Source organism: Mobula birostris, chromosome 23 (assembly GCF_030028105.1).
Source record: "Mobula birostris isolate sMobBir1 chromosome 23, sMobBir1.hap1, whole genome shotgun sequence".
Taxonomy (NCBI): domain Eukaryota; kingdom Metazoa; phylum Chordata; class Chondrichthyes; order Myliobatiformes; family Myliobatidae; genus Mobula; species Mobula birostris.
This window is the reverse complement of record NC_092392.1, coordinates 60228700-60241495: the sequence shown is the minus strand read 5'-3', so window position 1 is coordinate 60241495 and position 12796 is coordinate 60228700. Positions and strand designations below refer to the sequence as shown.

General features: G+C 41.3%; 1 protein-coding gene across 2 annotated transcripts in view; it reads left to right on the top strand.

The window, feature by feature from the left end:
* Positions 1-526: 526 nt before the first annotated feature.
* Positions 527-12796, top strand: part of usp44 (ubiquitin specific peptidase 44) — a 65256-nt gene continuing 52986 nt past the window's right edge. For both annotated transcript variants that reach the window (XR_011882989.1, XM_072241856.1), the window contains exons 1-2: positions 527-590; positions 11224-12676. Coding sequence is in view for 1 of the 2 variants with exons in the window: in XM_072241856.1 (XP_072097957.1) it covers positions 11279-12676 (1398 nt within the window). In the remaining variant the exon portion in view is untranslated. The remainder of the gene's footprint in view (positions 591-11223; positions 12677-12796) is intronic.

Sequence of the window (12796 nt, the reverse complement as noted above, 5' to 3'; positions counted from 1 at the left end):
TTCTAAAGCTGGGTGCCCGGCATCAAGCACAATAATCTAATCAAGCCCTAAAGGATTTCTGGCGTTGTACTCCATTAAGACAACCCCCAACAGAGTTTTGATATTTGGATTTTCCAAAATTTCTCTGCACATACCTTCAATTTTCTATTGTCCTTTAAAATAACCACTCTTGATTAATATTATGTTATTTTTCTTTTTGAAATAAATCCCTTCTACCTCCTTCAGTGTAATCATTATCTGCCCGTTTCTATGTGGTTTACGCCTTTTCTCTAGCCTCTGAGCTCTGTATCGTTTGCAGGGTTTTACATTATGCCATGCAGGTATATCCAAATTCAGGTTATTAAAGAAAAAGTGCGCTGGTTTTAATAGTCATCCCCAGGGAAGTAAAATCGAGAAGTGGTGGCGTTGCGCCGGCCGAGAAGGAAACGGAGCCGGGCAGCTGCTCACCACAGGCGCTTCCGGGCCCACCCGTGACGTAAGCCACAGGTGGGAGCGCGGCCGATGACGCCATTGATCCCGCGGTTGACGCGGCTGGCGCGCGCGCGCGCGCGCGGGTTCCCTGTGAAAGATGGCGGCGTTGTGAGAGGAAGGTGGGTCGGGTTCTCACGGGGATTGGGAATTGCGTGGCTCGGGGGCTTGCGGCTAAGGAACGGCGGGGAGCTGGGCTTGGTGGCGGTCGTGGTCGGAGACAAGCGTGAGGAAAGGCTGTCCCTTCTCCTCCGCTTCCACCACCACCTTCTTCCGTGGGCCGTGGCACGCTGCTCGGGTCGTTGCCTCTTCTCCCACCCGTCGTGGGGCGATGAGAGGGATGGTGGGGAGGAGGCATGCAGTGATGGAGATGTTGGGCTTGGGGGTGTAGAGCTGGACCTACTTGCTCCGTGCGGGAATCCGGTCCAACCTTCCTCCCGCTGAAATCGGTTCCCGATTGTGTCTTGTGGTACTCCCGGCCCTACCAGCTCACTCTGTTTCATCGCCCCCTTCAACACTTGTTTATTCTCTCCCGCCTCTCCTACTAATCCCACACCGACCCCTCCACCGGTTCCCTATTCTCTCTTTGCACCTCTCCCTCACGGACATATTCTCTTCACCTCTCTCCCATCCACCTGATCAATCCTTCCCCATCGCCCTTCCACCTGCTGAATCTCCGTCTCCCACCCACCACCTCCGCACTGCCCCCGCAATCTCCCGCACCCCTACACTGGCTCATTTTCCTTACCCCACTGCACCAACTATTTCTCACCACCTGCCCCAAGGGATGAGTATGAGGACCATTTTGGGCTATTGTAACGGCTGGATATACCTGCATGGCAAAATTTAAAAGCCTGCACACTAAGAGGTGCAACAGCACGCTACTTTAAGGCTGGGGTTTAAGTCCTGCTGCTGTTGCTAAGAAGTTTATGCCCTGTTTGACCTGCTGCTGTCCAGCAAAAGGTTCAGGACACTAAAAGCCAGAATAAATAGACTGATGAACAGCTTCTATCCCAGAGCTGTGGCCTCCATCACACCACTCCCACAGAACAATGACTGAAACTGTGAGCACACACAAGGACTCAAATACTTGCACTAACGGCACTTTGTGCATTACTGTGATATTCTGGCGCTGCTGCAACTTATTTTCTGCTACTTATCTATTTAATACTGTTTTTCTATTACTGTCTTGTTTTTATCTACCGCTTTATTTAATTGCTTGAGAGGAAGCCAAACAGTTTCATTGTACGTAGTATAATGACAATAAAGATCATTCAATTTAATTGACTGGGTAGGCTTCCTCTGGCTGATCTGGTTTCCACCCACGTACCAAAGACGTGGTTAAAGTTGGTGAGTTGTGAGCATGCTGTGTTGGTACCAGAAGCATTGTGATACTTGAGAGCTGCCCAGAACAAACTGAATTGATGCAAAGGATGCATGCTTTGATGTTCGTGTGACAAATAAAGCTAATTATTTGTCTTTGCAAAAAGGATCAACTGGACGGATGAAATTTATGCTTTAAAGAATGTGACGTGATTTATTTAAAAACTACTAGTATAATATTAAATGGTACAATTTTAAAGTGGCTAAAGATGCACATAATAGAGGGCATCTGCACAGAAATCTGGGAAAATCCAAATGACAAAATATTACTTAAGGTTCTTAGCTTTATTAAACTGTGCTAGATTCTGGGAACCTAGCTTTAGGGGTATATTAAATCTTCAGAGTTCAGGGCCCACTCTAGACATACATTTGAAGCTGACTTCCCTGACTACTGGGGGAGTAGCCCGATCAGAGGTGCTGAGTTTGGACAGTATTGAAGTCACACTTGCTGTACTTTTTCAGTTGATTCCAGGGCACCTTTTAAAGTGTAGTAAAGTTCTGATCTTCCGCAGTACCAACCCTGTGACCAATATTGTCATGTCTTCAAGTGTTATTTGTGGAGTCTTGCCAAATGCAAATTGACCACTGTGCTTCTTTTCATTATAACTGATTTCACTTTGAAAATGCAATTGTTGAGCATAGCATTTTCACATGTTATGGTCTTGAAGTTCGTTAAATAAGCATTTACTGTCCCACATATTCCCACCACACACACACAATATTGCTGCAGTCACAATTTTACTGCATGAAGCAACTTCTCGATAACGTGCTGATTGTTGGTCAGTGTCTGTCATCAAGACATTTTTATTTGTCATTTCTCATTGCATTGCATAATAGCAATGTGTAGCCAAGTTTCCATCAAACTCAATATATAATTTTGCTGATGACACCACAATTGTAGGCTGTATCTCGGGTAATGATGAGTTTGAGTACAGAGAGGAAATTAAGAACCTGGTGGCATGGTGCGAAGACAATAACCTATCCCTGAACGTCAGTAAGACAAAGGAATTGGTTGTTGACTTCAGAAGGAGTAGCGGACCGCACGACCCAATTTACATCGGTGGTGCGCAAGTGGAAGAGGTCAAAAGCTTTAAGTTCCTCGGGGTCAATATCACAAATGACCTGTCTTGGTCCAACCAAGCAGAGTTTACTGCCAAGAAGGCCCACCAGCGCCTTTACTTCCTGAGAAAACTAAAGAAATTTGACTTGTCCCCTAAAACCCTCACTAATTTTTATAGATGCACCGTAGAAAGCATTCTTCTAGGGTGCATCACAACCTGGTATGAAAGTTGTCCTGTCCAAGACCGAAAGAAGCTGCAGAAGATCGTGAACATGGCGCAGCACATCACACAAACCAATCTTCCGTCCTTGGACTCACTTTACACCGCACGCTGTCAGAGCAGTGCTGCCAGGATAATCAAGGACACGACCCATCCAGCCACACACTTTTCGTCCCTCTTCCCTCCGGGAGAAGGCTCAGGAGCTTGAAGACTCGTACGGCCAGATTTGGGAACAGCTTCTTTCCAACTGTGATAAGACTGCTGAACAGATCCTGACCCAGATCTGGGCCGTATCCTCCAAATATCCAGAACTGCCTCTGGAATTTTTTTGCACTACCTTACTTTCCATTTTTCTATTTTCTATTTATTATTTATAATTTAATTTTTTAATATTCACTAATTTTTATTATTAATAATATTTTAAATATTTAATATTTGTAATCCAGGGAGCGGAAAGTGTAGAATCAAATATCGCTGTGATGATTGTACGTTCTAGTATCAATTGTTTGGTGACAATTAAGTATAAAGTATACCACAGAATGTGTATTTCATTTCCAAACTTGAAAATATTAACCTTTTTCAATTGAAAGCAAGTAGATCCTCTTGCCATAGGGGGATATAATTGGACATGTAACTGACCCAGTCAAACCTTACTAGCTTTTGTGTTATTTTGACCCACAAGCAATGATTTTTCTCAGTGCCTTATCTCAGTGTGATTTGCTTTTATCATATGACATTCCTTTTTACTTGTAACCTTTAAACTTTGTAGTGTTCTGGACAGTTTAACACAGCCTGTGAATTGTCATGATACTCTGTCAATCCCGAATGATCACTGAAGATCTTGAATTGGAAAAATTGGAAAAAATATATATAATTTTTTTTTCCCCAGTTTTTGCCTTGTTTTGAGATAAATAAAAGCACCTCAATTTATTTTTGCAACTCAAGCCATCTGGTTATTTTTCTTAAACAATTGACCCACAGTTTTTTGTAACAGTCCTGAATAATGGGAAGTTCACATCTACAGATGTGCTGGGCTGTCTGCATCACTGTCTGTAGAGTCCTGCGATTGAGGGAAGTACAGTACCCATACCAGACAGTGATGCAGCCAATTGTGTCCCCGTAGAAAGTTCGTAGAATTTGGGGGCCCATACCAAACTTCTTCAACCGTCTGAAGTGAAGCGTGCACTGTTGTGCTTTTCTCACCACACAGCCAGTATGTACAGACGATGTGAGATCCTCGGTGATGTGTATACTAAGGAACATAAAGTTGTTCACCCTCTCAGCCCCAGATCCAATAGGGGTTAGCCTGTCCCCATTCCTCCTGGAGTCCACGACCAGCTCCTTTGTTTTTGCAACATTGAGGGAGAGGTTTTTTTGACACCACTGTGTCAGGGTGATGACTTCTCTGTAAGCTGCCTTGTTATTGTTTGAGATTAGGCTAATCAGTGTAGTATCATCAGCGAATTTAATTAGCAGATTGGAACTGTGGATGGCAACACAGTCATGGGTATACAGGGAGTAAAGGAGGGAGCCTTGAGGGGCAGAGGTAAAGGAGTCCACTCTTACTACCTGCTGGCGATCTGACAGGAAGTCCAGGATCCAGCTGCACAAGGCAGGGTGAAGGCCGAGGTCTCTGAGCTTCTTGTTGAGCCTGGAGGGAATTGTGCCGAACTGTAGTCCAAGAACAGCATTCTTACATATGTGTAAGGAAGTAGATTGCCAGACTGCCCAGCTGGGTTTGAAGTCCAGTGCTGATGCCATTACACTACGAGCTTACCCATATGTAATGTCTTTAAAATAGTTGGCAGCCATGGGAATTCAGACTGGTTTAACATTTTGATGTTGAATCAAAAGGAATGAGTAGATCAGTGATCAAAGCTTTGTAAAGTTTAAGATTCTTTAATTGGAGAGCTGTGGAGATTTAGATAAGCGGTTTCGATGCTTGGGGCTGAGTGAGAAAAGGCATAGTTGATAGCACACACAAAATGCTGGAGGAATATCAGGACAGTCCTGCTGAAGGGTCTCAGCCCGAAGCATACTCTTTTTTTTTCCATAATGCTGCCTGGCCTGCTGAGTTCCTCCAGCATTTTGTGTTTGTGTGTTGCTTGGATTTCCAGCATCTGCAGATTTTCTTTTACTCATAGTTGTTAACAGTTGAGCTCTTGTTTTTAATTGAGAGTGTAGGGAAGTGGGAAGACAAAATTGGGGAAGTGCAGATGTCTCTGAGAGTATTTGGCCTGGAGGAGATTATGAAATCAGTATGAAACTATTTGATTGAGTCTATAAAAATCACTATTGTAGGTTACTAACACAGTAGATGAATGAATGTTACTTGGTGTGACAAGGACTGAGGTGGCAGCACTTTATGCTGTGGGTAACTGAAAGTGCACTGTGGGAGACCAAATGAGTACGTGAATGATATCTCTGGCTTCAGACTTATCATTCACCTTCTCATTTGGGACGTGAATAAATCTGGCTTCAGACTTTTATCTTGCAAGCATTGTGAAGTTATTTGGATCTGGGTATTGCTTACCTTTGCACTAAAGTCACAAATGTATTCTGAAAATTACTTAATTTCATAGATTCCTGGTTTCAAGTTCATTCATTCTTTTTTTGGTACACTTTGCGACCTGTTGATTCCCTTCTTTCTGCTCTGTCAGAAGGCGTACATTTTCATACTGCTGACATTTTTCCATGCAGTCTGAACTGACTGTCATTAGTTGGCTCGGAAAAAAGCACTCAATAAAGTGGCCTGGTTCACTCCTATCATTCTTTTGAATCCATTATCCACAGACAGTCTTGTGGTGCCAGTCAAACCAATTTTATTTGTTGCTGCTGTGGAAACTCCATCATATAACAATTATCTACCATTTCACTAACCTTGAATAAAATCAGTATTATTATACTCTTTGTTTACTTATTCTAGGCAAAGGAGTGTACCACAAATGTGTTTTGAATTTAATGTTAATTTTTAAGGATATCAAGGTAAACAAGGGAGCATAAGAAGGAGCCCACTATATCATTCAGTCAGCCATCATATCAAAAGTAGTCATTTCAATTAGTTCATCTCATCCAATGTTGGTAGTTTGTTAATATTAGGTCCACATAGACCTGAGTAAATAATCTCAGATGACACTTGGACATTCTGGTGAATACTGGTGAGATTAATAAAATTCCTGTCCAGTAATTTCAGCAATTCTTTCCTTGCCTGGATTATCTCCATATAACTGGTAGGCTTTGACTGTGCTGAAAGGAGTATTCCTCCCTTGATAGTAAGTCATCTGAGAACTGCTCACACTGGGGTGCCAGTTTAAAGCTACTGCAGGAATTAATTACAGAAAATCCAATGCTTGCTTAATTGACAGTACAATGGTGTCATCATATTTGTTAATAAATTATAATACATGCAAACAATCTATTAGTATGGGACTTTTTTCCACCTATCTTGACAGCTTTGCTAAAATAGCAAACAAATGAACCCAATGTGACGACACTGAAGCATTCATCTCGAAATGGTAGGTGTGTTTTCTGTTCAATGCTGTTTAACCATACTGCACAGGTGGGCAGCATTAACTAACATTTTAAGCATAAAAGTATTACAGGATTGTTTTCTGTTCAAAGCAGAGTTCAAAAGATTTTTCTGGAAAAAAAAACACATTTTATCTCAGTCAGCATGAACGTGGGGAGTGCAGTCAAACATGTGACAGCATTTAGTCGATGTACACACGTAGTGCTACATATTATGGAATGTTACTTTGCTATTAGTGTGAAGTTCTACATGTTACATCTTTTTGAGATGGTCCAAAGTGTAAGCAATTGGTTCTGTTGAGGAGAACACATTGAAAAGACTGAGCTCATCAGGCCACTTAATTTAGTGGATCTGGGTAGCATTGTATCTGATGCATTTATGGAAAAGGTGGAGTGGATCAGAGTATGGAGTGATTCCTTCAGAGTGCATAGAGGGAATTGAGATTAGATATGATACTATGCAGTAACTGGAATGCAGTTTGTTGGTCAGGAGGATGAGTGTAGTTATAGTAAAATGCCTTTATCTGGAGGCTGTGAATGAAGTTGAAGTAAATTGTTCTTTGTAAGAGCAAATCCATTCATGGACAGGGTATGATGATATGCTCAGGAAATCCCTGTGGTGCAGCATGGATGTAATAAAGGGATTTGACTATTAAATAAGGAAATTTGACACTTTTAAAATTGTAGTAAAATTAAATTTATTATCAAAGCATGTACATGTCACCATATACTGTAGATTTCAATTGGGACATATGGGGACCAGTATGTTTTAGTCCAATAAAGTGGCTGTCCCGATTAGCCATAGATTCATAGAAATAGTTAAAAAGGTATAAAAGAATAAACTACCATTTAACTAAGTAACAAATTATTTATTTAAATGAAATGAGGAACAAATTAGAACACTCCTAATACTACAGTACTATAAAATTGTGTTTTAGTTCCTAATAGTTAGGATTGCATCCTCTAAATCTTCACTTTCATTGTAACATTCAACATAGTTGTCAACCCTCAAATCCTTCGTAGTTCCTAACTTGAAGTAGCAATATCATTTTGACTCCCAGCCGTTTCTGGCATCTCCAAGCCCGAATGCTTGAAACCACGGTGAGCAAAACAGTTCTGAATTGTTGTACAGCTTGTTTCTTACCAACTACCAGTAACAAAAATCACGACTTTTTGAAAACAAACACATGCTCTGAGCATAGTGTTGTGCCTATCGGCCACACAAGTACACATGGCTAGTTAGAAACTGGCAAATGTCCTGCCCCAATTAGGCATCCTAGTGTCCCAAATGAATGAAGGGAATCCTGGCTATTTTCTCAATCAGTTTTTGTTCTTTAAGAGTTGGCCCAAATAAACAGCTGCCCTAATTAACCAGAATCCACTGTACTACCTTGAGATTCATTTGATTGCAGGCATTTACAGGAAAATAAAGGCATGAGTTGTAGAATCTGATGGTTGAAGGTTAATAATAGTTGCTAAACCTTGTGTTGTGGGACATAAGGCTCCTGTACCTCAGGTCCGATTGTAGTAGTGAGAAGAGGGCATGAACAACAGAAAATCTGCAGGGTGCTGGAAATCTAAGCAACACATGCAAAGTGCTGGAGGAGCTCAGCAGGCCAGGCAGCATCTATGGAAAAAAGTACAGTTGACATTTTGGGCCGAGACTCTTCAGCATCTGCAGATTTTCTCTTGTTTGTGAGAAGAAGATATGGCCTGGATAGTGAGACACCTTACTAATGGATGCTGCTTTCTTGTGGCTGTACTCCTTGTAAATACATGATTGTGTAGGGAGGAGAAGGTGGCGACACGACACAGTGTGCGCGGCCGTTCCGAATGATATCACGTGTAACTAGGGGCTGTGCACAATCCGGATTTGATGGAGACAGCTGTGAGAAGCGCAGAGGAACATCTGGAGTAACTTCTGAAATGCCTGCTTTGCTACCGCTGCTACTGTGCGATCGAGAATCTCCGGAGACGAAGACCCCAAATCCTCGGCTTTGCTTATCGCCTGTTGCCGGGGCCGGGGTCAAAGCGCTCAGCAGAGATGGTGCTCGGTACTCGGTGTCAAATAGGTGGTTTGAGGCTCGGAGTTTTTCGGACAGTTTTGGAGTCGGATGCTCCTGGGATGTTGCATCGGCAAGTTGGCGGCGCTGGAGGTTTACTGTCTGCGTGAGATGATGGGACTTTCGAGAGACTTTGAGACTTTTACTGTGCCATGGTCTGTTCTTATCAAATTACGGTATTACTTTGCACCGTTGTAACTATATGTTATAATTATGTGTTTTTTGTTTTTTAAGTCAGTTTGCCATGGGTTTTTCATGATATCATTCTGGAAAAACATTTTATCATTTCCTAATGCATGCATTACTAGATAACTATAAAAGGGGACTGCGTGTCCTCATAATCACAATAATAATGTGGGGAGGGTTTTGTCTCTGTTGGACTGGGCTGTATCCACCACTTTCAGTAGACTTTTCCATTCTTGGACATTGGTGTTTCCGTACCTCACCATGATACGACCGGTTATGATACTCTCCACTGTGCATCTATAGAAATTTGTCAGTTTTAGGTGATATGCTGAATCTACGCAAACTTTTAAAAGTAGATGCACTGCCGTGCTTTCTTGGTGATGTGCTTGTGTGCTGGTCTCAGGACAGATTCTCTGAAATTTTAAAGCCAAGGAATTTAAATTTACTGACTCCCTCCACCTCCATTCCCCTAATGAGGGCTAGCTCTTGAACCTCTGGTTTCCTCTTCCTGTAGTGGCTGCTCAGTTGTACTGATGTTGAGTGAGAGGTTGTTGTTATGGCACCAATGAACCAATGTCCAGTCTCCCTCCTGTATGCCGATTCATCATTATCTTTAATTCAGCCAACAACAGTGGTGTCATCAGCAAATTTAAATATGGAATTGGAGCTGTGCTTAGCCAGACCAAGCTAAAAGCTAGAGGAGTAGGACAGACTGTTACAGATGTCAGTGTGAATCAACTGGACTACACAGCAAAATAGATAAAGGACAGCAGTTCCATGGAGCAGGAAAAAGAATCGAGTGTATCAGTACCCTCCTTTTGGATGTTGGGAAGATAGAAACAAGTGGGAAATGGTTGGCTGGCATCTAGTTCTGGTCTACCAGATGGTAACAGAATTGGCTTTCTGCTTCTGCACAAAAGTTTTATTTCCTCAATAACAACAACTCCATCCTTGGTACCAGTTTAATGGCAGCTCACGATGAAACTGAAGGCTACGTTCAAAGAAATATATTTTAGAGGAAGTAAGCCAGGTAAAATTGTTCAGACAACTGTCTACATAGCAGTAAAAATATTTGAAAAGGTTGAGTCCAAAAGGAGATAATTGTGGAATGTGGTTTCTAAAGGTGGAACATATTCCAGTGCATAGAAATCCAAACTTTAAAATAGTCCCATGAAACACTCCTAATTCACAAATATCACTGGCATTGGACAGAGCTGGAGAAGAGAAGAGAAGATGGTGGCAGAATGGTACATTACCAAATTAAAAGAAAGAGATGATGAGCCTTTTTATTTTGTTGCATCTCTGAATTGAAGTTCTTTTGAAAGGGTGACAGTTCTTTTTCTCCAAATGCTACTTGATATTTCCTCTGATTTGAAAAGCAGTAGATTTCATTAGCAAAATGTTCAGATGATGATGAAAAAATGAACTAGGTTCCCAGAATTGTAGGTTTCCTGCCACATTTCCCAAATTTGTGGCATCTTGAAGTTGATTGCTTAGTTTACCAGTTTGGTAGTTGTGCTTTCCATTATTTGTTGCATTCCTATGTATAGCTATTGATGCACTGTAGAAAATCGTGATCATTTACTTTATACTAAGGAAAATCTAGTAAATTTAACATTGTTTTCTGTGTCCATATTTCTTGCTCTTAGGCATTGGTTTCCTGATCTGATGTAAGTTTTGGAAAGTAGTAGATAAAAGATCTTGGGATGTGGACATTATAATCATGTATAATTTATCCAGGGAATTCTTCAGTTTGTGTTTGGAAAGTTGATGGAAAAATGTTTAATAAAAGCAAGCTTACTTGTATTCCTTTATCACTTTTTAACTTCCAAAGTGATTAAGCTTAATTTCCAGTATGGTATTATAAAGTGCTTCTGTAAACACATTTAAAATTTTAGAGAATAAAATTAACTTTGAGTAGCAAAATAATAATTGGTTGCAATCTGTATTTTTATGCACTTTGACCCTTTTTATGCTTTTCTGGTGATCAAAATGACCACAAGATGATCAAAAATGTGTAGAACTTTTGACATTATTTCAGTTGGCCATGTTTAGTTGAATGAGGAAACTTGTAGATATGTGCCTAGTCGTTAAGCAGTGTCATTCTGGCCTTGCAGCTTTGCATGTATCTGAATTTGGTAAATGTTTATCTTTATCTGAAATATGATCTTTCCTCTTGCCTGGAATTGTAAATATTAATATCCCACATTGAACTGCACATTATGTTACATATCCTGCTTATTTGAAAGTTAATTTAATTTCATGTATGTTTTATGATTGTTACTCACGCTCAGCTTTTTGTGTATCTTTTGCAGTTTATCGTGTTGGATGTTTATCGTCGAACTTCCAGAATGGTGTTGCCTGTAATTGATGGATAAGTGCAAGCATGTAGGGCGGCTACGGCTTGCCCAGGATCATTCAATTTTAAATCCTCAAAAATGGCACTGTGTGGAATGCAATACCACAGAATCGATGTGGGCATGTCTCAGCTGTTCAAATGTTGCTTGTGGACGATACAATGAAGAACATGCACTCAAACATTTTCAGGAAAGTAAACACCCCGTGGCCTTGGAAGTAAATGAACTGTATGTGTTTTGTTATATATGTGATGACTATGTGTTAAATGATAATGCCACAGGTGATCTAAAATTATTGAGGAGCACATTAAGTGCAATTAAGAGCCAAAATTATGACCGTACAACTAGAAGTGGTAGGACTTTGCGGTCAATGGCAGGCGGCGATGACTCTTACCTTTCTCGGGGATGTACACAAGCACAGCTGCGAAATGAAGATAGGATGTTCACAGCACTTTGGCATCGGCGTAGATCGCTTTTGTCTAAAATTTTCCAGTCTTGGTTTGCGCTGACACCCACAGGCAAACTGAGACTTGTAGAAGAGCGACTAAAGGAGGAGGCTGAAATTAAAAGAGCAGATGCCAGAAAAAGACGACAAGAGCTGAAACGACGGCTGTGTGAAAAGTTTTCAAATTTGCCACCATGTAAGAGTTCACGTATAAAAGAACCCCCTCGTTCCAATGGCCAGTCAACTGAATATGCATCTGCAAAATCTCCAGCAGTAACAGCTGGCCTTCCTTCAGGTACAGTCAGATTGAAAAAAATTGGTGATTCTCCCATTAAACGGAGGCCAACCGTCACACCAGGTGTGACAGGACTGAGGAATTTGGGTAATACTTGCTATATGAACTCCATTCTACAGGTGCTTAGTCATCTGCAAGTGTTCTGTGAATGTTTCTTGGATCTTGATTTAAGTCATTCCCAAGACTTGCTGGCTGGTACAGCAAATGGGAAAACCAGGTCTTCTAGCAAGCAATATTTTGGTGACGTAAGTTCAAGTTCATCTCTGGATATGGAAAAGAGTCTGAGGCGACCCAGTTTTTCTGAAGGCTTAAGTGGGGGAGCATCTCAGAGCCAAAGTAGAGAGCTCATTCAACGAAAAGAGCCTAACTCAAAGCATATTTCTCTCTGCCATGAGCTCCATACACTTTTTCTGGTCATGTGGTCTGGCAAATGGGCATTGGTATCTCCCTTTTCTATGCTGCACTGTGTCTGGCGGCTTATTCCAACATTCCGTGGATATGCCCAGCAGGATGCTCAGGAGTTCCTCTGCGAGCTGTTGGATAAGGTTCAGCAGGAGTTGGAAGCTTCAAGAACAGTGTATACACCAACGATTCCTATATCACAGCGAAAACTAATCAAAAGAGTTCTGAATGTGATTAACACCATTTTCCATGGACAGCTACTCAGTCAGGTATTGATCATGTTAAGCTAAACTTTGTGTTGCTTTCTGAATATTTATTGGTAATATGGTGGTGCATTACCAAATAGATCAAAGCTATAATCTAAATTCTCTTTCCATTTTGGTTTCAGA